Genomic DNA, 25,714 nt, shown 5'->3' with positions numbered 1-25,714 from the left:
TATTCCTTGAAAGGAATATCTTTTACTACAACTAATCCCCTGCTTGAAGACTTCAAATAATAGGTAGCCTGCTAACTTCTGAATCAACTTCTTTTACTCTTGGATAGTTCCACTTGTTGTGGAACATACATCTGCATGTATGACCTAAATCTGCCTCACTACATTTCCTATTCATTACTTTTAGGGTTCAGCCTTCTTGGGCCAAGTAGAACATGGCTAATCCAACTTCACCATGACAGTCTTTCATATACTTGAAGACAATTAGCATTTCCCAAACCTTCCTACCCCCTTCTCCAAAGTCTTCTCTACTCCAGGCTAATCGTTTCAAGTTTCTTCAAAAGTTCTCATATGACTTTAGGTCACATGGGTCTCTAGTCCCTTCATCATACTGGTTATCCTCATCTGGACAAGCTATGGTTTATTAATGTCCCTATTAAAATGCGGTACCCAGATCTGACTAGAGAAAACCAGTAGAATTATCCACTCACTTATTTTGAATACTGTTTCTCTTCACGAAGGGAATTATGATTACTGCTACTTGATTCCTGACATACCCCTCTCTAGCCTGCTCTGTTTTTGTCTCCAGCTATTCCCAAGTTAGAGTCTAGTCCTGTCTGGACTACATTTAAAATTCTGTTAACAAACCAAAGATTGTATTAGCTTTTTTGGCTGGCATGTCACATTATTTGACCTTGCAGTTCCCTAAACCTACAAATTTAAACCCTTTTCTGTTCACATCTTGTCTATTCTGTACTTAGGCCATAATTTTTTAAATCTTGATAAAGGGTTTCATATTTGTATATATTATATTTCATCTTATTATTTTTAGCCATATCCTAGCCTATTCTGAGTTGACCATCCTTAGAAATGTATATCTTCTATCTACTCATCATGTATAATGGAAATATCACTGGAATGGGAATCTGGAGATCCCAGTCCTAATTCTGTGTCTGCCACTCATATATTGTGTGACTTGTGGCAAGTAACTTAACTTTTCCTGGTTTCAGTTTATTTATTTGTAAAACAGATGCTTTATACTAGACAGGATTATCTCTAGAATCCTTTCCATCACTAAGACTATAGCTGAGATTCTAGTGGTTATTCAATTCAATTCATTTAAACAAATACTTATTATAAATATTTTTAAATAAATAGTCATGTAAGTAATGACGACTATTTCTATTACTTGAAAAGAATAATCATTATCATCAAATATTTATTGAACACTTACATTATGTAAAGCATGGCTGTGCCTGAAGATAATAGAATGAACTAAATGACTCCTTCCATATTAAGACAACTCCTTCAGCTGAAAGTGATTTGAACTCACTTCATATAACTAATTTTTGTTAGCCTATGGCTTTTGGTAACCCCCAGAGTAGCTATTTTTATATACAGGAAGGGAAAAAGGAAGAGACCTAAGTATTAGAAGGCCTGCTCTCCATATCACAATTCCCCCAAAACCCTCTACTATGGAAAAATACAATAACTTAGATTAATAAGTTCCTTGAAAATGCATATCTATCTGGGAGAGTTTACACATTAAGCCAGTCGTCAGTTATTCAATTCAATATAGGCCTGGAGTCAGGTAGACCTAAGTTCAAATCCAGCTTCAGATACTGTGTGATAGTGTGACTCATTTAACCTGTCTGCCTCAATTTCCTCAACTGTAAATTAGGATAATAATATCACTTACCTCATAGGGTTGTTGTGAGGATAAAATGAGAGAATATTTGTAAAGCTCTTAGTACAGTGCCTGGCACATAATAGATGTTTTAGAAATATTTATTCCCTGCCCTTCTCCTGTTATTAAGCTGCTAGACTTAGGAAAATAACTGTATTAGGCATGGGTGATAATGACACAAGCCCTTGCCCTCACAAGGTCTACAATCTACTAGAAGAAACAAGATGTACTAGGGTACAGAGGAAATATTTAACCAGGACTATTAAAGCTATTTTTAAAATTTTTTATTGAGTTGTTATTGTCATTTAAAATTTATTTTTAATTTCTTTACTTCAAAAGTTTCAAAAAGACTTTAGTTAATTATTTTTAATTCCCTGGATTTTTTTTTTTTTGGTAATTCAATAAATACTCAAATATTCAAAAGGATCTACGATCTCAATTTGAGAGTTTCTTCTGACTATGTAGATAACTCTTCCATGGCTGCCCATCCTATGTAATTCTTAACAATATCTTCCCATGAATTCACTAGAGATGTTTCACCCAACAGCCTAAAAGCCTTCCTTGATTTCTCTTGACATTGTGAGGGTATCAGTGGAGTACTCTGGCTTTCCACTTTTTTTGTCCCTCATCTACACCACGCAACCAACTCATCTTCTCTTTTAATGACATCTTTTACTCTTATTCTTCTTCAAAGTTCCTCATTGGTTTTATGCAGCAACACACCCACCATGCATCAAAAATTCTATATAATCTTGTTTAAATTAAACTCATGTGATGCAGTATGATAGATATTTATTATACGTATACCATGTAAAAAGCACTGTGTTCAGTGCCATGGAGTTTTAAATAATAGCTGGGCTCAACCAACTCAAAGCTTAGTAGGGAACTAAGAATAACAAAAATAACTATTATACATCATATTATATGAATGGTTTCAAAGAGATTTCAAAGCAAAGTGCTATGAGAGATCTAATAGTGGAAGACATTACCAACCACGGAGATTGGGGAAGTCTTCATTTGAAATCAGCTTTAAAGGATGGGTAAGAAATAGAGTGGTAGGCCAATGTGAGAGCTTATTTTGTTTAACTATGCATATTTGGTACAATGACTTAGCTTTTCTTTTTTTCTTTCTTTTTAATTGGGAGGGATAGATAGGGGGAAAGAGGCAGAGATTGGGGGAGCCCAAGATGAGAAGAAAACAGAAGGCAGATGAGAAGGAATCAAAGACAAACAGGATGGCTCAATTGAATATATACTTAAAAAAGAAAAGCATACTCTACGAAATAGAGATTCCCAATTTTATGTGCAGCCCCTCCTTTGGTTCCATAATTCATATGAAAATGCTAGTTTTACTTAATGTTTTGCAAGGTCAGAATTATTTGAAAATTAAATTTTGCTTGAAGTAGTATGGTACAGAGGAAAGTGTACTAGATTTAGAATCAGGTGACTGTAGTTCAAATTCCAATTCTATTACTTACTTAGTGTGTGAACCTGGGAAATTCTCTGAGCATCTCTGGGGCTCAGTTTCCTCACCCATAAAATGAGGGTATTAAACTAGATGACCTCTGAGGTACCTCCCTTCTCTCGATAGTAAGTACAATGGAAAGTGTGCTGGTCCTGGAGTAAGGGAGACCTGAGTTCAAATTCAACCTCAGAGGCTTATTAGCTGTATGACCCTGAGTTAGGCTGCTTAATCTCAGTAGTCTGCCTCTGTAACCTCATCTGTAAAATAGAGATAATCATAATACTAATCATAATACCTACTTCTCAGGGTTTTTGTAAAGATAAAATAGATAATATTTGTAAAGTAATTTGGAAACCTTAAAGTTCTGTATAAAATCTAGTTGTTATTAGCTAAAAATTCAAAAGGAGAAGAAAAGAATAGAAAGTATTCCAGACAGAAGGAAGAACCTGTGAGTATGCTACATTTTTAGGAAGAGAAGAGAGTTGTCCTGTCTGGCTTAAATACAGAGTATGGAGAGATGTGAAATAAGGCTCAAAAGATTGAGTATTGTTAGGTTGTGAAAGACCTTGAATCCCGAGCAAAAGAATACGAGCTCTACTTGGCAGAAAATAGAGAGCCATTGAAGATTTGAACAGAGAAATGATGTGATCAGATTTACATGTAAGATTATATAGACAGCAGGGTGACAGAGAGATTGGAAGAGAAGATAGGGTGGTAAGAAGATTTTTAAGTAGGGTATTCATTGATCCACATGGATAGTAATGAGGGCCTGTCCTAAGATAATGGTAGTGGGTATAGGAGAGAAAAATTCAAGAGATGTGATGGTAGAATTTTTCAAAAAAAATAATAAACTTAGTTGATAACTGATTGATTATGAGCCATGAGTGAGAGGGGTGAATCAAAGATCACTAGTTTATATGAATGTGAAGATGGGGTGAATGATGATATTACAGATGAAAATGAGGAAATCACTAGGAGGACCAGATCCAGGGAGAAAGCTAATGATTCTGGTGTTAGACGTCTATGGGGAGATAGTGCAGAAGAAAAGTCCCAACTGGAGGCATGGATCTGAAAGTCGTCTATATGAAGTAATTGAGCTGTAGAAATAAATAAAGTTGCCTAAGAAAGAAAAGACATCAATCACTCCACAAGCTTTTATTAAGCATCTACTATATCTCAGGGAGAGAATCTAGGACCCTTGAGGAACTCCCACCTTAAGGGTTTAAGAGGATAAGGAGCCAACTTGAGAAACAACAAAAGGAATAGTTAGGCCTCTGAAACCAAGGAGGGAAGATAATAATAAAAGGAGAGAATATTGAACAATGCCAAAAGGGGCCAAAGGGCAAGGAGAATGAAAACTGGGGGTAACTAAATTTTGTGGTTAGGTCATTGGTAGTGTTTGAAAGAGCAAGTTTTTTTTAATAAATTTATTTTTTTTACATGCATTATAATCTATCCCTCCCATTGTCCCCCACTGAACAAACAAATGAATAAATAAATATATAGATAAATGAGTGAATGAATAAACAAATAAGTAAATAAAGCAGAAAATAAGAACCTCATCATAAGCATGCATAGTCTAGCAAAACAATTGGCCATGCCTAAAACTGTATGGTCCTCTCTGTATTTTAAATCCATCATCTCTCTGGTAGGAAATGGGTGATATATTTCATCTTCAGCCTTCTGTACTCATTGCTTATCATTGCACTAATCAGAATTTCAAAGCTATTTTTCTCTATAATGTTGTCATTGTATAAATTGTTCTCTTAGTTTTACTCACTTCTATCTGCATCAGTTTATAGAGATCTTCTCAGTTTCCTTTGAAACTGTCTGCTTCAACATTTCTTATAGTATAATAATATTCCCTTGCATTTATATACCATAATTTGTTTTGCCATTCCAACAGAAATTGATTAGAAATCCCCTTGGTTTCCAATTTTGGGCTACTATGAAAAAAACTCCTAAATATTTTTGTACCTATAGGTCCTTTTCTTCTTCCTTTGATCTCTTTGGGGCATAGGTCCAGAAGTGGTAGTTATTGTTGTTCAGTCATGTAGAACTCTTCATGACCCCATTTGGGATTTTCTTGGCAAAGATATTGAAGTAGTTTACCATTTCCTTCCCCAGCTCGTTTTACAGATAAGAAACTGAGACAAACATGGTTAAGTGACTTGCCCAGGACCACCCAGCTAGTAAGTGTCTGAGGGCAAATTTGAACTTAGGGAGATGAGTCTTCCTTTTCAGACCCAGCACTCTATTCGCTGTACCACCTAGCTACCCGAAGAATAGAAGAGGGGAGCTGAAAAAATTCCCATGGGTAGCTTCAATCTTCTCTGTGCAGTTGAAGGCTATAAATTCTCTGCAAGGAGAGAGGAGAGAGAGTTTAGAACTTTTGCTATGGAGAATGAGATAAGTACTTAATCAGAATTAAGCAGAAAGATTATTGAGCAGCATCAAGAGCTCAGCTTAAATTGTTAGCCATGAATTTGTAGTGGGTGACGTCAGCTGCATTTACTGAAGTGTACTAGGGGTACTCACCAGCCTGAGGAGCAGAAGGGGGGAATGTGGTTGGTGGGAGTTCCCTAGATGTGAGGATTCACACTTCAGAGATAGTGGAAAATCAAGAAGACAAGGGCCTTGGGACAGTAGCTAATGATACATGAAAATGCTAAACCAAAGGGTCAAGGCTGGGCTTCACTGCAAATGAAGTTAGAATGAAGGAGAATGATGTTCTGGGACAATAAGGATTTGTAAAGAACCAAAGGCCATGACAAAGGCCAAGAGTAGAAATGGTAAAAGGAATCAAGGTTGTGGTCATGTTTTAAGTCAAGTAGTTTAATTCAGACTGTTAAAAAGGACTGGAGGGAGTTAATGAGCTCTGAACTTGGGCCAGAAATAATTATCTTTTTGAAGTCAACATTTTGATGATGATAATAATAATAATAGCTAGCATTTACCTTTGTCTAAAATTTGCCTAGATTTTACATTTATCTGATCTAATCTGTATAACAGGCTTGTGAAGTAGATACTATAGGTATTATCATCTCCATTTTATAAATGAGGAAACTGAGGCTCAGAAAAATTAAGAGACTTGCCCACAGTCATAATAGTACCTGCATTTGGTGGCATGTCTAAAATTATACAAGAAACATAAGAACAAAGAAAATGATTAGCCAAGCCTTCCACACTGTTCATACATGGAGACACTCCTATGATTTAAAAAACAGTGTTGCTGCCTAAAGAACCTGCTACGTACTGTTTGTGGTGCTGCCTGCTTGCTTTCTGGGCTGTCTTGTTCCAACAAATCCTTGTTCCAACAAAGTCACTTCTGCATCTGTTTGGGCTGCGAACCCTGTTGATCCGTCTGCTGCTAATGTTTCCCACACAGTTCCTGCACCAAAGTCACATTTGAGTGCCTTTCTAAGACCTAAGAAAACTATAAATGGGGAGGAAAGGGGAGGGTGATATTTTTTTGCCTATGAAAAAAGCAGGAAAAGACAATTCTTAATAATATTGGACTATTCACTTAAGCCAAAATCCCTAAATATGGATTTACTTATGAGAGGGGATTCTACATTGCTAAGATTTTCCTCTCAATACTACACTAAAAAGAAGAAAGCTCATTACTGATTTTTTTTTCTTTTTAAATGGAATGTAATGGATAGCAAAAGAGTGGTATATTCCTTTGGAAGTTATGATGGAGGACAAGTTGGCATCATCAGTTTTGAAAAGCAAGGTGGATACGTGCAAATGCTGAATTTACCTGTTAGAATGAAGGAGCCCTTTGAATTTGCTGCATCTCCAGTCCATGAAAGGGCCAAATCAGACCCTCAGCCCAAGGCGTGTACAGGCCCTGTCCTTTTGGCTATCCCATGGATCTTTGAAGATTTCCTCAATAATGGCCAATTCAAAGGATTTTTTTTTCTTGAGCTCCTGGACCATGTCCAGTTTTCTCAAGTCCAGTATTTTCCAGAGACACTCTGCCTTCACCCTTATACTGACTTTAAAGCAACTATAGGAAAGCTATAGGAATACAGAAGTAGCCTCAAGTTTTTAATTTGATGTGTAATATCAAAAAACAATTCAAGTCTTGAATACAACAAAGTATAACCTTAAAATACAAGTGCCCTCAGAATTTAGAGTATTTGATGGGAAGGACCTGGAGTCCAGAGTCTGTTTTCTGGTCTTCCATCACTAATGACAGTCTCTTCACATGTAAAATAAGAGGATTGAGCTACATGACATCTGAGGTACCTTGCAATTCTAATTTTTCACTGTTATACTAAATTCATCTCTAGAACTATACTGGACTCTTGCCCAGATGATAAAACCAGAAAGGCTTGGAAAACATCAAACTGAAAATACTGTCCATGACCCAACAACCTCAGAGAAACCAGTTGCTAAACCACAATACAAAATTTGACTCCCTGACAGATTTCAACAAAAACCTTCTTCCAGAATGGTTAGAAGGCAAAGTGAGTCTTTGAAATTACGCCTGGCTCAGCTGACCACCTGAAACAAGCTGTGGAGGTCCTACCCCTCTCCTGCTTCCTTTCTCTTTTTCCTTACCCAACCTAAAATCAAGACGGCCTTGTTCTCTAAACACATTATAAAGTAGGAATCATTGTTGGGAAGTTGCCTCCAGCTATGTGGGGTTTTCCAGGTTGACAGTGCTTTAACACATTACTCATGCAACGTTTTGAGTTTTGCTTTCTCCAAACACAGTTAAGATCTCTTTCGCATACCTTTTATTACTCAGTGTTTTAATTTGGAAGGTTAAAAGAGACAAGGGGAAACTAATGCACTCTTAACCTGGACTAAAAGAAATTGAATTTTCTAAGTCAATATTCTGATTAAAACAATCAAACTCTCTGATTACTAATAGTTGTAAGTCTAGACCTGAAGCATGTGTTATAGAAGACTGGAAGGGTAATTTGGGGCCATTATATAACTGCCATTTTTTGTTTTTGTTCAAGGTATCATAAAACTGAGTTCTGCAGTTGAAGGTACGTTTTTTTGCAACCACAAAATCAATGTTTTGCTCAGGGGATTCAAATAAGGGTTTTGGTACTCTTCCAGCAGTGTGGAGAGGGGCATCTGTAGCACTTTGGGTAGCTGATGGTCAGTTTCCCCCGAGTGCCAGCGGTTGCCTTCCCATCTCATGCCTTTGCTTGTTCCAGTCAATATATGCCTCTGGGTCTCTTACTTTTCTACAAGTTGTATCATCATGAACCTGAGAAGGTGGCAAAACAAGAGTGTGGTTTCTATTTTCTACTGTGATTGACTCACACCAGATGACCTTCTGCAAGTCCCTTAATCTGTGTGGGCTCCATTCCTTACTGGGTAATGGTTATGTGAATCTTTTCAGGGAACTTTGCCTTTGGTTCTTTCAATAAGGCCTTCCACTAAATTCTTTGGGCATTTACTCATTCATAGCACACATATTTGCCCTGGAAATACCTGTTTCCCAGAGAGCAGAACACCTAGTTATTCTTACTAATGAGCAAAATAACTAAGTAGATATACATGGCAAATCTCAACTGGGAGTATGGAAGGGGAGCGGGGGAGGACAGGATATGCTACTCGGGATAGGGTTTTAGTACTGACTTAGAGATGTCCTTCCCATATTGATGAATGATCAGTCTCTTTAGCTTCCCCTTGCAGGAATCTGAGAAAGCAAGGTAAGGAAAAAGGGAAAAAGAAAGAAAGGTAAAACTTAGAGGGGAAAAGTCCAGGAGGAGATATGATAGTGTACGTCCCCAGAGAGTTTGTCTCTTTGGGCTTTTTTTTTTAATATCTTTTTTTAAAAGTTGCATTATGCCACATTATCTAATTGATGAATTATTATCACAAAAATTATCCTTATCTTCAGGGAGCATACAATCCAAAAGCAGAGAATATGTCCTTTTCTCTTTTTTTGTGAGTTTTTATGTTTGTTTGGGGTTTTGTGTGTGTTTGTTTTACTGGGAGTGTTGTCAGTCACGCTTCCGAGGTTTCCTCATCCTGCTTAATCAGGGAAGGCTTCTCGGAGGAGGTGTTGGGCTTTAAGGTGAGTTTTTAACTTAAAAGGAGCTATGGCTCATTGAATGGGAAATGCATGGACATGGGAGTGGGGAAATGATATGTTGTACTACAGCAAAGGAATAGAACTGGGTAGATAGTAAGTAAGTGGGGGCAAACCACATCCAAAAACGAGGGATTCTTACTTTTGAATAGTTTAAAATTGTGGTGTTTCTAGGGAAGATATTGAAAAAGTAAATTCTAGAGGTTGTATTGCTATGAAAATACCACTACTCCATGCTACACAGAAAACAAGGAAAAGATGACATGGAACTGAGTACAGAGGGTATGAGGGCAGAGGGAAAGAAACCAGGAGAAGTATAGGGCCTCCATAGCATGTTTCAGGTGTACAACCAGGCCAAGCAAGAATTCAAAGACCTAGTCTGGATTCTGATGCCCAAAATCACTCCATGTAGAGGGACTGAGTGTTCTACAGCAACAACTGTGATCAGGGATCTCAGAAGTGAGTTTCAGTTTAATTATCTGTGGAGCGGGAGTTCTTAATTTTTTTTATGACATTGGTAGTCTGGAGAAGCCTATGGACCCCTTCTCAGAATAATGTCTTTGAATAATTGAAGGAAATACTAAATTTCAGTTTTAGGTTAGTGAAAAATAAAGATGTAATTTTTTTTCCACATCCAAGTTGATTGAATCTGTTCATGGGCCTTTGGGGTTCATGGTCCCTAAATTAAGAAACCCTGCTATTGAATGGGAATTCTAACACTGAAGATTCTCTGGGGCCATTTTGGTATTTTATGAAGGACAGGTTTTGAAGTAATCACTTTCCTACTGCCTGCTTGACTTTATGTTCCAAAATCATTTGCCCCAAAAGTCACGAAAAAGGTAGCTTCTTATAACTAATGCCTATTTTGCCACCTGAGCCCCCACAAACAGTGTTCTATGTTCTTCAGAAAAAGACTCTGGGGAGAAATGAAGGCAGGAGGCATAGATTCCTTGGTTAGCCTCCTTCCTGGCCCCTTCCACCTTCATCACTTTGCCCACTTTGTATCCCTGAGTAAAGTCAGAGAACTCTGGCAATGGCATTCTCTGGGTTCAGGCCCACTTCCACCACTCACAGCAACACTTGATTGGCAGAGAGTTGTAGCAGCTTGATAGGCTGCTAAGAACCTTTTGAAAGGTGTTAGGTTGCCACCCTTTCTGTAGGCATGGTCAGCATGCCTCTTTTGGAGCACCAAACCAAGGTCTACACAGTTTTCAGACAAAGCTAATGCTACAGACTTGCAAATGCTCGCCTAATGAGCATATTTGCAAGTTCTCCGTTAGTGAAGATTACTTTTAGGCAGTTTTATTGAGCCTGCTAAACTTAAAAAAAAATTGAAGTCAAAAAAGCAACCAGTCAGATTGGCAGGATCTGAAAATGGTTCTGACTTGGATAGTCCTGGAACCAGAAAAACATCAAACATATTTTGAGTTGAGAGGTTGTTTGTTTTTAGGGGGGAAAAAAACAAAAACAGAAAATATCTTGAGTCAAAACAGAGGACCTATCACTATATGGCTTGTTATTTGATATCATGCAGGTTTTCTTCTCCCTTTTGTTTGAATAAAAAGATTTTCATTGAAATCCTTGAAGTGTGAAGAAAAACAGAACTGTCTCTACAAATTGCATTGACACTGGATTAAAAGTAATCCTATGTCCTTTAAAAGACCTAACATGATATTACCTACCTTGTAGAGACACATGACTATGTTCTAATCAACCAGCAATAAAGAAAATATTTTCACAGAAATATTTCACAATTTTGCCCCCACTACCACCAACATTCTTATTTTGTCCCTTTGTTGTAGATTCTTTGGATTCTGGCTGTTTGCATTGCTCAAATCAATGATCCCCTACATTTTCTTATATAATAAAGCATTGAGGCATGCATGGGGGGGGGAAATGCAATTGCCAAAGTAATTGTAAATCTTCTAGGATTTTCTGCATAGTAGATTTATTTTATCTCTAAGATTTTTTTGCCCTTAGCAAAGTCCTTCCTTTCTTCAGACTAAGAGCTCACACTTGCCTTAATCAAGATAACATAAGAGCATGGGTCACACAACATCTGAGTCATGCCAATGTTAGAATTACTTTAACATATTGTAGACAGGTTTGCCTTTTTAAGAGAGGGAAAGACCAGCCCCAGCCTGAAGCTTTTTATACACATAAACATATGTGTAGAGTGAGTTAAGAAGGAGACTTGTCTAGTCAAGAGAAGCAAGATGAAACAGAGCAAAAGCAGATGAGTTGATTACAAGCCTTTTGAACTGATAACTGGGGCTGTGTCATGTGATGAGATTTGCCTGAAAGGCTATTTGTTTTCCACACTGTAGATGAAAATCGAAAATACCAGAATGACACCAAGTACTTTGAAAACCTAGACTAGGGAGATGAAGGGCTTGGCTTCTATGGACAACTGTTTCATGTTTCTTAAAATGGGAACAGATGAGCTTATGTGAAGAAATCATCAGAGATTTTCTCACTTGTCTGGCCCAGATAGAATTGTTAGCAGATCTCTTCTACCCCAAACCTTCTACCTCGTAAGGTTATTGGGACTGTGCCTCTGAAAACCACAGCAACATTTGACAGAACAATGAGCCCACAGGTCTCTGGGAACAGCTTTGTTTTCTACTAGCAAAGGTCCCCTGGGCATCTATAGGTTTCTGTTTTGTTTGGTCAGTCTATTAGTAACACTGGTTAGAAAGTCTTAGGGGAAGAAGGCATTTGTTTCTCCAAGAGAATGTCAGGGCAGCCTAGCACCCATTAGAGAAGGACACTATTGGTGATAACCCATGAAATTCTCTAGCTAGGGCTTCTCAAAACATTACAGTCCTGACCTACCACACATGAAGATAAGCATGAATACACAAAAATCTGACTCAACCCTTTTCATCTAGTTCCCTAAATCTTCCAGGACTTCAGAGTGACTTTCTGTGTCATAAATAACTAACAATCAACAAGTGTTCATCTATCAGCATGTCCTAGTATATCCCTCACTGAGTATTCCAGGTGAATAAGAAATTCACTCACGCATTCTTCTGTCTTATATACCACATCATTTCTGGCAGACTTATGTACAATGTATCAACAATGCAGTATAAAATTAGAGTATTTTTTTTATCTCAAACTGGCATTTCATTAATCCTCTCAAAAGGATCTTCCTAATTGTATTTCCCCAGTTTCTACAAAGTGCTAGACACTGCATTTAATTCACATAAAACCCACTGATTTTTTTTTGTGATCAGTTTATTGCTTGTAATAAATTTAAATGAAGTTTCCGACTTTTGTGTTCCTAGAAAGCAAGACTTCATCATTCTCTAGGTAAAATACCTGTAGACAGCTACTTAAAAGAAAAAAAGAGGTTTGGAGAGGAGTAACCTCTCTTTTTTTCCTATTAAAGTTTTATTAATGCTCTTTTCTTTTTTGTATCACTTTCAGTTGTTTTTTAATCATGTCTGACTTTTTGTGACCCATTTGGAGTTTTCTTGGCAAATATACTGAAGTGGTTTGCCATTTCCTTCTTCAGTTCATTTTACATTTGAAGAAACTGAGGCAAGCACGTTGAAGTAATTTGCCCAGGGTCACATGGCTAGTAAGTGTCTGAGGCCAGATTTGAACTCAGAAAGGTGAGCCTTCTTTATTCCAGGCCCAGCACTCTATCCACTGCACCACCTAGTATATCACTAACACTTCCCAGTGACTCTCTACCACCCCTCACAAAATAGGACCCTCCTTTATAACAAGTTCAATCAAGCAAAACAAATCAATAAATTGGACATTCCTGAAAATACATGCTTTAATTATATACCTGTATTCCACTACCTAGTAGTGAGAGGTATGAATCATTCTTCATCTGCAGTCCTCTGAAGTTACTATATCTGGCAACTTCTTTCAGTAGAAGTTCCCTAGGGTATAAGATGGCAACGAACTAATAAACTGAAGGCAGAAAGGTAGAAACAGATCAAAGGATTTACTGGTGAGCCTAAAAGAGACACCCAGATCTCCTATTCTTCCTTTAATGATGATTAAAAATCAAACATGGTTAACCTTGGGAAAAGTTCAACTAATAGGTAAAGAAAATAGTAACCTATGGGTATGATTTCAAGGACAATAAAATCAATCAATCAAAAAGCATTTATTAAGTTCTTCCTGCATAGCAGGCACTGTGTTAATTACTAGTGATACTGAGAAAAAGGAAAAACAGCTCTTACCTTCAATGAGCTTACATTCTAATGGGAAAATTACATATATAAATCAGTATTTACAGAATAAATTTAGAGTAGATGGAAGGTAATCTTAGAGGAGAAGGTATTAATAGATAGGGAGACCAGGAAAGGCCTTGAGCAGAGGCTCAAAGGAAGCCAGAGATGGCAAGAGGCAGACGGGATTGCATTCCAGACAAGGGAGATTATCAGTACAAAGCTATGGCAAATGGAGTGTCCTGTTCAAGTAACAAGTAGGAGAGTGAACTGCATGAGAGGAGTAAACTGTGAAAAGACTGGAGAGGTAGGAAAGGGCATATTGTAAAGAGCCTTAAATGTCAGATACAGGACTTTATATTTGATCCTGGAGCTAATAGGGAGTCACCAGAATTTGGGGAGTGGGAGAGGACACGTTATAATCATAGGAGAAGGGTAACATGGTCAAAACTATGCTTTAAGAAAATCACTTAAGCAATTGCATGAAGGACAGATTAGAATAGGGAATAACTTGAAGTAGAGTCTAGTAAAAAGACTATTGTAGTACTCCAGGTGAGAGGTGAGAGGGGAGAGGGCCTGAACTAGCTATGTGAGTAGAGAGAAGAGGAAAAATCCAACCATCTAGTAAAGAAAGAAAGTACAAGATTTTGTAACTTCCTCTACATATAGATTGAAAAAGAGAGAAGTGGAAGCTGAAACCCAGGTTTCAAAGATGGGTGACTAGAAGGATAATGATTCCCTCAGCAATAGGGAAGTTAGAAAAGAAAGAAGGTGGGGGGGAGGAGGAAATAATGAGTTATATTTGGGACATATGGAGTATGAGATACCTACAGGACATCTGGGTTGAAACGTCAAGTAGACAGTCAGTGACATGTGGTTAAGCTCAGGGGAGAGACTAGAGATGGATAAATAGCTCTGGAAATCATATACATAGAGATGATCATTGAACCCATGGAAGCTGATGAGATCCCCAAATGAGAGCGTCTAGAGAGAAAAGAGAAGAGGGCTCAAGTCAGAGCCTTGGGGGGACACACGTGGATAGTGAGAATGGCATTGATAAAAATCCAGCAAAATTAGCTGAGGAATTGTTGGGCAGGTAGCAGAAGAACCACGAGAAGGGAGGGTCACGAAAACACAGAAAAGAGCAAATGATTGAGGAGGAAACAATTTTCAAGAAGGATTAGGATTGGGGGGAAAAAATCATTAGATTTGCCAATTGAGATCATTAGCAACTTTGGAAAGAACTTTTTGAATGATGAGATCAAAAGACAGGTTGGAAAAGGTTTCAAAAGAAAGTGGAGACACCCATTGTACATGATTTTTTTCAAACTGAAGAGGGGAAGAGATACGGGATGATAGCTGGTGGGAATGGTAAGATCTACTAACAGTTTTTAAGGACAAGATAGACTTGGGTTTATTTGTAAGTAATAAGGAAAGAACAGATGACAGCTAGGTGGCACAGTGGATAGAGTGCCAAGACTGTAGTCAGGAAGACTCATCTTTCTGAGCTCAAATCTGGCCTCAGACAGAGGCCTTCCTAGCTGGGTGACCCTGGGCAAGTCATTTGACCCTGTTTGCCTCAGTTTCAGCATCTGTAAAATGAGCAGAAGGAAATGGTAAACCACTCCAGTCTCTTTGTCAAGAATACCCCAAATGGGGTCATAAAGAGTCAGACATGACTGAAAAATAACAGAACAACAAGAGAAAGAACTAGTAGATAAAGATTGAAGATTAGAGAGTGTAGAAATGATAGATAGTGAGGCTAATGTTCTAGAGAAGACAGTGGGGAGTGAGATCAAGGATTTATGTAGAAAAGTTGGCCTTAGTAAGCAGGCCAGCCACTTCATCATTAGATACTGAAGTGAAGGAGGGGAGTGAGATAGGTAAAAGCTGTGAGATGGATTGAGCTGCCAGCAAATGGCCTCAATTTTTTAAGTGAAATATGAGTCAAGGTCTTCAACAGAAAAAGTTTTGAGGGAGTGGAACGTGGGTCTTGAGGAAAGAAGAAAAGGTTGGGATTGGACAAGGGAACAAGGTACCCAAGAATAGAGGATAGTGCAGAGTTGATTTTACTTACCCATGATTCAAGATTGGAAAAGGAGGGGACTGTAGCCAAAGCAAGGGTGATGGTCTGAGGCAGTATTGAGGGATGGAGGGATTAGAGGTCATGGTGAGGATGAAGAATAGATATAGGCATAGGGAGAGATAGAAAGATAAATGTTCATCTCAACCCACCCTTCCTCCACATACACACAAAAAAATAGTTACCCCATTTACCTTTCAGAAAGTCTTTGCCTAGAATTTCACCTTTAAAAATTCATTCTTTTTCATACCAAATATTTTTTAAGAATTTCAAGAGCCTCTTTTCGAAATGAAAAGCCTGACAGTAATGTACTGTCAGGTGGTGGAGCTATGAATGTGTCCAGACATTCTAGAAAGCAATTTGGAAGTATACTCAAAGTCACTAAACTGTGCATATGCTTTAATGCAGCAATAACACTGTCAGGCCTATGCCCCAAAGCAATCGGGAAAGAGGGAAAAGGACCCCTTATCTACAAAAATATTTATAGCAGCTCTTTTAAAGTAGCAAAGAACTGGAAACTAAAAGGATGTCTATCAATTTGGAAATAGCTGAACAAATTACCATACATAAATATAATGGAATACTATTACACCATAAGAAATGATGAGATAGGTTGAGAGAAACCTGGGAAGAGTTGGATAACTGATGCAGAATGCAGTGAACAGAACTAGGAAAATAATATATATCATGACAGTAACATTGTAAAGGAGAACTGCTTTGAAAGGTTTCTGACCAATACAATGACTAATGACAACTCCAGAACATTGCTAACCAAGCAAGCTTTCCCACCTCTCACTGAAGAGGCAATGGACTTTGGGTGAAGAGTGAGACATACATTTCTAGACGGGACCATAATAGTACAAATTTGTTTTGCCTAACTATATTTTTGTTAGAAGGGAGAGCTTGTATTTGGCAGAGAGATTATGGCGTACAGGGATAGAAATGCAAAAAAAAAAAAAAGATGAACAGAAGGAAGAAAGGAAAACAGTGTTAATGAAACTTTCAAAATATAAATATCTAGAGGAGACTGAAGGGGAGTTCAAAGGGGTACAGACAAGCAGAGCAATATTGATAAAACCATGTCAAAGAAAGACAGTGTGGAGAAGTTGAGAGAGTTGGCTTTGGAATCAGGAAGATCTGCTTCTAAAATATACACTGGGCATGAAACTTAACCTTTCATGCTCTGGGCAGCTCTTTAAAAGTATCAGCTGCAGATAAGGTACTCACCAGCATCAGTAGAGAGAGTTTGCTCATCCAGTTTTCCATATAACTGAAATCATCTGTTCAATCCCTTTTCTATCAAAAGGAAGAAACCATATTATGGTTTCATGTATAATTTCATTTTCTGTCCATCTTTGTATACGGAAGTATTCATTTTTGTTGATAATTTCCTAGTTAATAATTTAAAAAAAACAAAGAAAACTTGATAGTTTATTAAATAGTTTTCCAAAGCCAAGACTGAGAAAGACCCTGTGAAAACAGAATATAGAATAAGCATTTGAAAGGAGGTCAATATAGAAAAATGAAATCAGAAAGGAAAAGGATGTTAATGACAAACTTCCCTTAAATTTACAGGGGGTTTTTTTTGCCTTTTTTGTTTTTGGGGGGTTTTTTTGGTATGGAAACCCTTAACTCTGAGAACCTGTGTTTCTCAAAGCAATTTTCATTAGCACTTGACTACACCCCACCATAGGCATCTCTTTCTTTTCTCTATCTCATGTGGCTCCTTTCTCTTCTTCTGTACCTGTTTTCCTCTCTCTGTATTCTCTCTCACTGGATTTTGCCTCTGCCTTTCTTCTTTCTCTCCTACCAAGACTTTATGTTCTAGTGACACCACACACACACACACACACACACACACACACACACACACACACATACACAAATACATTGCCTAGTCCTGTAAAGTAGAAAAAAGACTACCATCCTGACTCTTATCTCAATAGTGCTCTACTAAAGAAATCCATTCTGTATCTTCTAGGGACTTGTTTGTTAATCTTCCCTATGTATTTACAATTTATATTATATTTATTTTTATACCCGGCCTCTCTTCCCAGCTATATTACTAACTCTTTGGGGACTGGAACTATGTCTTATTCTTCTTGGTCTTATCCAAGGCCTAGTATGGTGCCATTTACTTTTTTGGGGGGGTCTAGACCTATGATTTTATCAGTATAGGGAACTGTATATGAGGAAGCTTCCTTTACCTATATATATTTTCAAATGTTCTTCGAGTTGTCTTAGAGAGTTGCCAGGTAGGGCAGCTAAGTGGTGTAGTGGATAGAACCCTGGCCCTCGAATCAGGAGAACCTGTCAAATTCGGCCTAAAATATTTACTAGCTGTGTGACCCTGGGCAAGTCACCTCACCCTGATTGCCTCCCAAAAACAAAACAAAAACAAAAAACAAAAGAGAGTTGTCAGGCACTCTAAGAAGTAAAATTATTTCCCCAGGGTCATATAGGTCAGTAGATAGACATAGAACTTGAACCCAAGGCTTGCTGACTCTGAAGCCAGTTCTCTATTTTCTACTCCATGCTGTCTCTCTCTGGGGCTATCACTAATCATCCTGATCTTTGCCTTGCCCCTGGACTCCAATGACTGGAGGAAAGATGACTTTTCACAGCTCTGCCTCACTTAAATCCAATTCACTTGCAAGTCAAGATATCATCATCCTGATGTTATTGGTCCTTTTCAAGAATGAAGGACAAACAATAACAACATAGTAGGCATCTGACATTCTATTTGTTGAATCTATAGAATTTGGTGAATTTGGGTGTGGGCTACCAAGGACAAAGAAGACTAAAAGATGATAATGCCTGGCATGTGTGTTGGCTTACAACACGCTTGTATCTGTGTAACAACAGAACTGCTTAGCCCAGAGGCAGGTAGGCACCTTCTCCCACCTCCCTCCCTCCCAATCAAAGACCTTCTCCTGCCCAAGGTCTGGACTCACAAATAATGAGTTTAGTCCTGAGGGAACCTGAAAAGTGGCACCAGACTCTTCTCACTGTCTCTGGCTTTTTATGCCTCCCCATTCCCACCCCAAAGCCCTGGAAAGAGTCACTTAAAACAGCCTTAATTTCATCTAATGTCTAAGGTCTTATCAAAGGGCATCAGAAGGATGCTCAATATAAGGTGGGTCAAATATAAGACATATTTATTTTCTCTACACAAAAGAAATGCTTAAAATGCAAAAGACTCATCAGCACACATTGGCAAAGACTTCAAACCTGCTACAGTAAGCCATAGTCCTGTCATGCTGTCCTTCTAGGCTCATACTTAAAGCATCAAAACAGGAAATTTTTAGTGAAGTTGCCAACCTGCCATTTTACTTTTACATTAGTTCTATATTGCCTAGCCAACTCCCTCAAGGTCCATACCCACCATGGAAAGGCAGCGTATGAATTGAGCCCATCTTCCTGTCAGGCAACCATCTCTTCTGCGAATGCTATAGTTGCAGAAACCTCCTCTTCCTGTCAGATAGCATTGACTAAGAAAGCCAGAAACTCCTAGACTCCCAAGGTAGCCACTCCCAAAACACCCACCTCTCATGGTCACTACACAGTCACTACTCACTATGATCAAGGAAAGAAGTGCAAAGGTGAAGAGTCAGAAAGAGACTTGGGGCCACTCTTGGGTTCATCTAGGTCAGCAGATGTGATCTCATTCTGTGGGTCTACAGTTGTTATACTTGGCAAAGAAAAGAAACCTTTGTCTGAGTCACTGGAAATCTAAGAGAGCCTCACAGCATTCCCCACAGGCTTGGCACACAGTAGGGAGAGAGCCTAAGAGTAGAAGCCTCTCTCCCTTTGAAGTAGGATGGTGTTGTTCAGTCGTTTTAGTCTGTCCCACCCTTCCTAACGCCATTGGAGTTTTCTGGGCAAAGATATTGGAGTGGTTTGCCATTTCCTTCTCCAGCCCATTTTACAGATGAGGAAACTGAGGCAAAATGGTTAAGTGACTGACTTGCCCAATAGTAAAATGACCGAGGCCAGATTTGGATTCACGAAGATGTGTCTTCATGACTCCAGGCCTGGTACTTTATCTACTATACTAACTAGCTGTCAGAGCAGGATAGATTTTCCTAAATGAATGGCCAGTTCTCTGCTGCCATCACAAGTACCAAGGAATTGCTCATCTAGACATCCTTCAGGGCTGAGCAAAAGTGGGGGGGGGGAAGGGCAGGGGGAGCAAGCTTAGCTCAGCTCCACACAGAATATCCTTGGAGTATATTCTACCACCACTGCACACACATTATCCCTCATTTATTCCTCTCAACAACTCTATGAGGTAGGTATTATAGGTATCCCCATTTTACAGATTAGGAAACTGAAGTGATGTGACTTGCTCATGGAAACATAGCTAATAAGTGTTGTTAGCAAAGGGATTCAAATCCAGGTCTATCATGACTCCAAAGTCTAGAGCTCTTTCATGTACTGCTTCTGGGTATAGTAGATCTTGATAAATTATTTGATTATCACAGAATTTAAAAACTTGATGAAACCTTAAGGATCATATAGCCCAGTGCTTTCATTTTATAGAAGAGGAAACTGAGGCCTAAAGAACAGAATCAACTTAATCTAGTTCACACAGCTAGTACATGGCAGAATTGGGATTCAAATCAGGCTTTCTGACTTCAGCATCCTTTCAATTATCCAGAGGTTCCCAAAGTGGGTGATACTGCCTCCTGGGGGGTGCTGGAATGATGGGGGGGGCAGTAGTAGCCTCGGGTACAATTGGGGGGCATTGAATAAGAGGGGATTGTGGAAGCATAAGGAAAGAAGAGAAGAAGATTTTGAAAAACTGCTCGTACATGTTTCATCTCTTGTGTATCAGCGTTAAAGTCAGAGTGATTACATTATTTTCCAAATAAACACACAAAATCAAAGTTATAACCCATCAGTTATAATTGTTATAATACCACTCAAGTCCACTGATAGGTCTTAACAAGTCGGTGCATTAGGGGCAGCTAGGTGTCGCAGTGGATAGAGCACCAGCCTTGGAGTCAGGAGGACCTGAGTTCAAATCCAGGCTCAGACACTTGACACTCACTAGCTGTTGTGACCCTGGGCAAGTCACTTAACCCCAATTGCCTTAACAAGAAGAAAAAAAAAAAAAAAGTAGGTGCATTATCCAGAAGTCAAGCATGCATTGGCAGGAATATGTACATGTAATGACTTGTTTACAATATGATACTATCCGGTTACATGACGTAATACTGCATCATCAAAATTTCAATGTAGGGAAAAAAAATTTACAATAAATTATTCAATTTAAGATGTATCTTTTTTTTTAATATTTTTTTTAAATGACACAAATAAAAAAGTGTTAAAGGGTTAAAGGAAGTAGATTTGCAGGGGGACTCAGTAATTTTTTTTTAAAAAGGGGGCAGTAGGCCAAATAAATTTGGGGACCTCTGGATTATTCCATGATGTACTGCAGAAATGTACTAGATTCCAGCAGAACCAAAAGACACCTAAGTATACACTAGTTGAAAAATAGACATAAATAAAATAATTAAGTTAATAAAGACTTTTAATTCAAGGAAATTAATTTCATATTAATATTTTAACCCAACTGGTTTTTATTGTGTTAATTAATTTAAACTAATTGGGTTTTTTTAATACATAAGGAATGTCAATTTTTATATTAACACCATTTTTTAAAAATCCCAAATCAAGTTTTTCAGTGTTTTGGCAGATTACCTCTGCACAATTTCAAACAGGTAATCCTATTTATAAATGAGTGTTGTATGAGGTCCCTAACAAATACACAGCTAACTATTTTAGAGCCACCATTTTGTTTTATTTTTTCTTGGGAAAAATAATAATCAGAATTTGCATTGACAAAAGGGAATTTAAAAACAACACAAATTATGCTTATAGAGGTAATCTCTGTAGTTTTGGAAAATTTGTTACCTCTTCTCTCCTGAGTTGATTTTTTTTTTTAATTGTCAGAATCTAGAGCTCTGAGGGATGGTAAAAACTATCTAATCCAGCTCCATTATTTTCCAAATAAGGAAGTTCATGCCCAGAGGAGTTAAGTGATTTGCCCAAGATAGATTCAGTCAGGATTTGCATAGGCGTCTCTTGACTTCTGAGTCTCTGCTCTTTCCACTAAGCATATTACCTTCTTCATTATCACTTATCTTAGCATATTACCTTCTTCATTATCACTATCACTTTTAGTTATAAATCACTGTCTAGTGCCCCATTTTGTAAGTCTAGGATTCAAAACTGAAAGGAAACTTAAGAGATCATGTAATACCATTACTTGGCCTATTTCTAAAGATGATTAGGGAAAAAGGAAAAGAACCTATATGTTCTAAAATGTCTATAGTAGCTCCCTCTGTGGTGGCAAAGAACTGGAAATTGTAAGAATGCCCATCAACTGGGGAATGGCTGAACAAGTTATGTGGTACATAATTGTGATGGAATACTACTATGATACAAGAAATGATGAGTTCAATTATTTTAGAAAAACATGGAAAGACTTACATGAAAGAATGAAAAGCAAAATAAGCAAAATCAAGAGAACATTGTATACAGTAACAGCAATATTATTTTAAGAACGACTTTTAAGTAAAAAGTTATTTTGACTATTATAAATACCCAAATTAACTATAAAGGATATATAAAGAAAGATGCTATCTGCATCCGGATAAAGAACTGATAAATAGAAGTATGAATAGAACAATTTTACATATATATATATCTATCTATTTTTGTCTAATGGTAGCCAGGTGGGGGGGAGGGAAGGAAAAAAAGGGGAAAAAAGATATTTACATGTAGAAGGTGGTTCTTGAGCTGAGTCCTGAAGGAAAAAAGGAATTCTATGAGGTGACATAGGGAGGGTGTGTTCCAGGCATGGGGAAAGGTCAATACAGAGGTGCAGGGAGTAGAGATGGAATGTCAGCAAGCGATAGAGTGTCAAGTGTGAGGAGCAGAGAGGCCAATTTGGCTGAATTAGAGTGTGCAGAAGGGTACAATATGTTCAATAAGTCTGGAAAGATAAGTTGGGCCAAGGTTGAGAAGGGCTTGAAAAGCTAAACAGAGAAGTTTATATTTGATTCCAGAGGCAAGAGGGAACCACTGGAGTTTATTGATTAGGAAAATATCATGGTCAGATCTGTGCTTAATTAAAAATAACTTTGGCAGCAATGAGGAGGAGGAAGGATTGGAATAGGGAGAGAGCCAAGGCAAGGAGACCAATTAGGTAGTTAGCTGTTGCAATAAGAGAGGCAAGAACATTTCACATGATGCTTTATCTATAGTCCACACTTCTGATTTGTGTTCCATTCTCAGGGTTCAGTACATCTGTCCAGGGGTGGCTAGGTATCCACACAGTGGATAGAGTGCCAGGCCTGGAGTCAGGAAGTCTCATCTTCTTGGATTCAAATCTGGCCTCAGATACTTACTAACTATATGATCCTGGGCAAGTCATTCAAACCTGCTTATCTCAGTTTCTTCATCTGTAAAATGATCTTGAGAAGGAAATGACAAACCACTGCAATATTTCTGCCAAGAAAACCCCAAATGGGGTCACAAAGAGTCAGACATGACTGAGAAATGACTGAACAACAACAACAACATCTGTCCTTTACAAGTCATGAATTGTTGGAATGATCTGACTTTAGATTCCCAACTTCCCAAAGTCAACATTCTATTCTGTGTCATAGACCTTTATTTATCTATCTATTTATTTATTGTTAGGATTCTTCTGGGTATGTATGTATGTATTTATTTATTTTAATTTGATAGTATTTTATTTTTTCCAATTACATGTAAAGATAGTTTTCAACACTCATTTTTGTAAAATTTCAAGTTCCAAATTTTTCTCCCTCCCCAAGACAGCAAGGAATCTGATATAAGTCATACATGTACAATCATGTCAAACATATTTCCCCATTAGATAGACCTTTATTTAAAGAAGTCCAACAGATGGTTCAGAGTTTTGTGGACTATACAGGATTTTGGAATCATTACCTAAATAATAAGCAACCTTAAAAGATACTTGAATTCCCTGAGCAATCCCAGTTCTCTCCCCACACATACATATGTATATTATTATTTCTGATACAAGGATGCTAATACTTATTTGTGAAGTTCTGCAAGGATCTAATAAGAGTTATTTATTGAAGAAGCATTCAATAATAATTGGGTGAAAATAAACAGTTTGCTAACAATACAGAATATTAATTCAGAGGGAAATAGAGAATTGTTATAATACCACTCAACTTTTCACAGTAGGTCATGAAAAAATAAGTTGTTTCTGAAGTTCTCTTTGGTATTTACATCTGATTGCAAGTATGGGAATATTTTAATAAAGGGAAGTTAAGAGGAATGACTATATTTGACTTGATGTGAACCATTGAGGAGGGACTGGTTGCTGAATCAGAAATTATGACAACTTTCAGATCAAGTGACAACATCATTTTAGAGCTCAGGTTAGAAAAGGTCAGCTTAACATAGGTATCCTGCATTTCAGAAGAATAGATGTTAAAGAGTTCTGACAAAGACTATTGTGGATCTGTAACTCTAAAATTGAAGAGAATGATACAAAAAAAAAAAAAAAGATGGGATGAGCTCAAGAATGAAATACCCAAGACACAAACATACTTTTTCAATGAAGAACAAAAGAGGAAGATGTCTAAAAAAACTAATGTGGAGAGAAATTTCCTTCAAAATGACCGTGGAATGTGTATTAGTCTACCCAACAAGATATACACAGGAACTACATGAATATAACTATAGAATTGTGGTACCAGAGAAAACTTTTGAAAGTCCTTTGGACAGCAAGGAGATCAAATCAGTCGATGCTTAAAGAAATTAATTGAGGACATTCATTGGAAGGTCAAATACTGAAGCTGAAGCTTAAATACTTTGTCCACATAATGAGAAGATAGGATTCATCAGGAAAAACTCTGGTGTTGGAAAAGATTGAAGGCAAAAGGAAAATGGGATGGCAGAGGATAAGATGGATAAATTGTATCATGGAAACAACATGAACTTGGACAGACTTCAAAAGATAGTGGAGGATAGAAGGGTATACTATGAACCATGGGGTCATGAAGAGTCGACCATAACTGCACAACAATAACATAGAGCACCCTTTACAACAATAACGAGACTTAAATAATTAGAAAGATGTTAATGGCTCATGATTGGGAAATGCCAATATAATTAAAATGACAATATTACCTAAATTAATTTACTTATTCGGTGCCATATGACTCAAGCTACCAAAGGATTACTTTCTAGATCTTGAAAATAATTTAAAAATCTATCTTGAGGGGACTTGCGCTTCTGGGAGCCAAGTTGGTGGAGTAAAAAGGTAGTCTCTCTCTCATCCTCCCCTATCAACCTGTGAAAACCCAGAAAATATCACCCCAGAAAAAACCCTGGAACAGCTGAACCAGAAGAAAGACAGGTCGCAGCAGTGCAGTAGCCCAGCTAGCTAGAGGGATTAACGGGAAAGGCCCCTCCTACCCTGGGGGAAGGGGAGCAGTATGAAACAGGAGTCGCCCAGCCAGCTAGTGGAAAGACCCACTTTAGCACACCAGGAGGAGATTCTGGTGCTTCGTCATTCTACAGCAAACTGGTCTCCCAGAGACTCAGCAAAAATAAGGGAAGCAGCACTACAAAGGGCCCCAGGCAGATTAGCACCCGGCAGCATTAGTCTGAAAGGAGCTGAAGAAAGCAACCTAGAGGCGCCAAAAAGTTCCAGCCTTGTTGATTCCAGCTCAACACCAGATAAGCTGCCAGAACCCTACAGCCTCCAATTGCCAACATAAGAGGCCCCAGCACACAAAGCCAGTGACCAAGACCTAGGCTCCCAACACAACAAGCTTGGGTCAGTGCCCTCTGCTCCCCAGCAGGAGAGCATAATCTCTTTAAAGGCCAGAGAATAAAGAAACACCATGAGTAAAAAGAAACATACGATAGATTCATATTATGAGAAGAGTGAAGAATAAGACAGAAATTCTGAAGAGGACAACATTGTCATCAAACCCACATCTGCAACATCAAAAGGGAATATGAACTGGTCTCAAGACCAAAAAACCTTCTTAGAAGAACTCAAGAAGGATTTCAAAAGTCAAATGAGAGAGGTAGAAGAGTCCTTAAAAAGTACAATTGGCCAATTGGAAAAAAAGTACACTGAAGAAAACAAGTCCCTAAAAAACACAATTGGTCAACTGGAAAAAAAGTACACTGAAGAAAACAA

General features: G+C 38.0%; 1 protein-coding gene across 6 annotated transcripts in view; it reads left to right on the top strand.

Annotated features, from left to right (window-relative positions):
* Positions 1-25,714, top strand: part of LOC114031836 (disks large-associated protein 1) — a 411,078-nt gene that overhangs the window by 237,295 nt on the left and 148,069 nt on the right. For 3 of the 6 annotated variants that reach the window (XM_027846986.1, XM_027846988.1, XM_027846989.1), the window contains exon 5: positions 8,126-8,155. The exons of the other annotated variants lie outside the window; for them this stretch is intronic. In XM_027846986.1, coding sequence (XP_027702787.1) covers positions 8,126-8,155 — 30 coding nt within the window. The remainder of the gene's footprint in view (positions 1-8,125; positions 8,156-25,714) is intronic. 6 annotated transcript variants of the gene reach the window in all.

The sequence above is a fragment of the Vombatus ursinus genome, unplaced genomic scaffold (genome assembly GCF_900497805.2).
Source record: "Vombatus ursinus unplaced genomic scaffold, bare-nosed wombat genome assembly UNPS02015255.1, whole genome shotgun sequence".
Taxonomy (NCBI): Eukaryota; Metazoa; Chordata; class Mammalia; order Diprotodontia; family Vombatidae; genus Vombatus; species Vombatus ursinus.
Note: the sequence above shows the minus strand (reverse complement) of the source record. Positions and strands in the feature narration are given on the sequence as shown.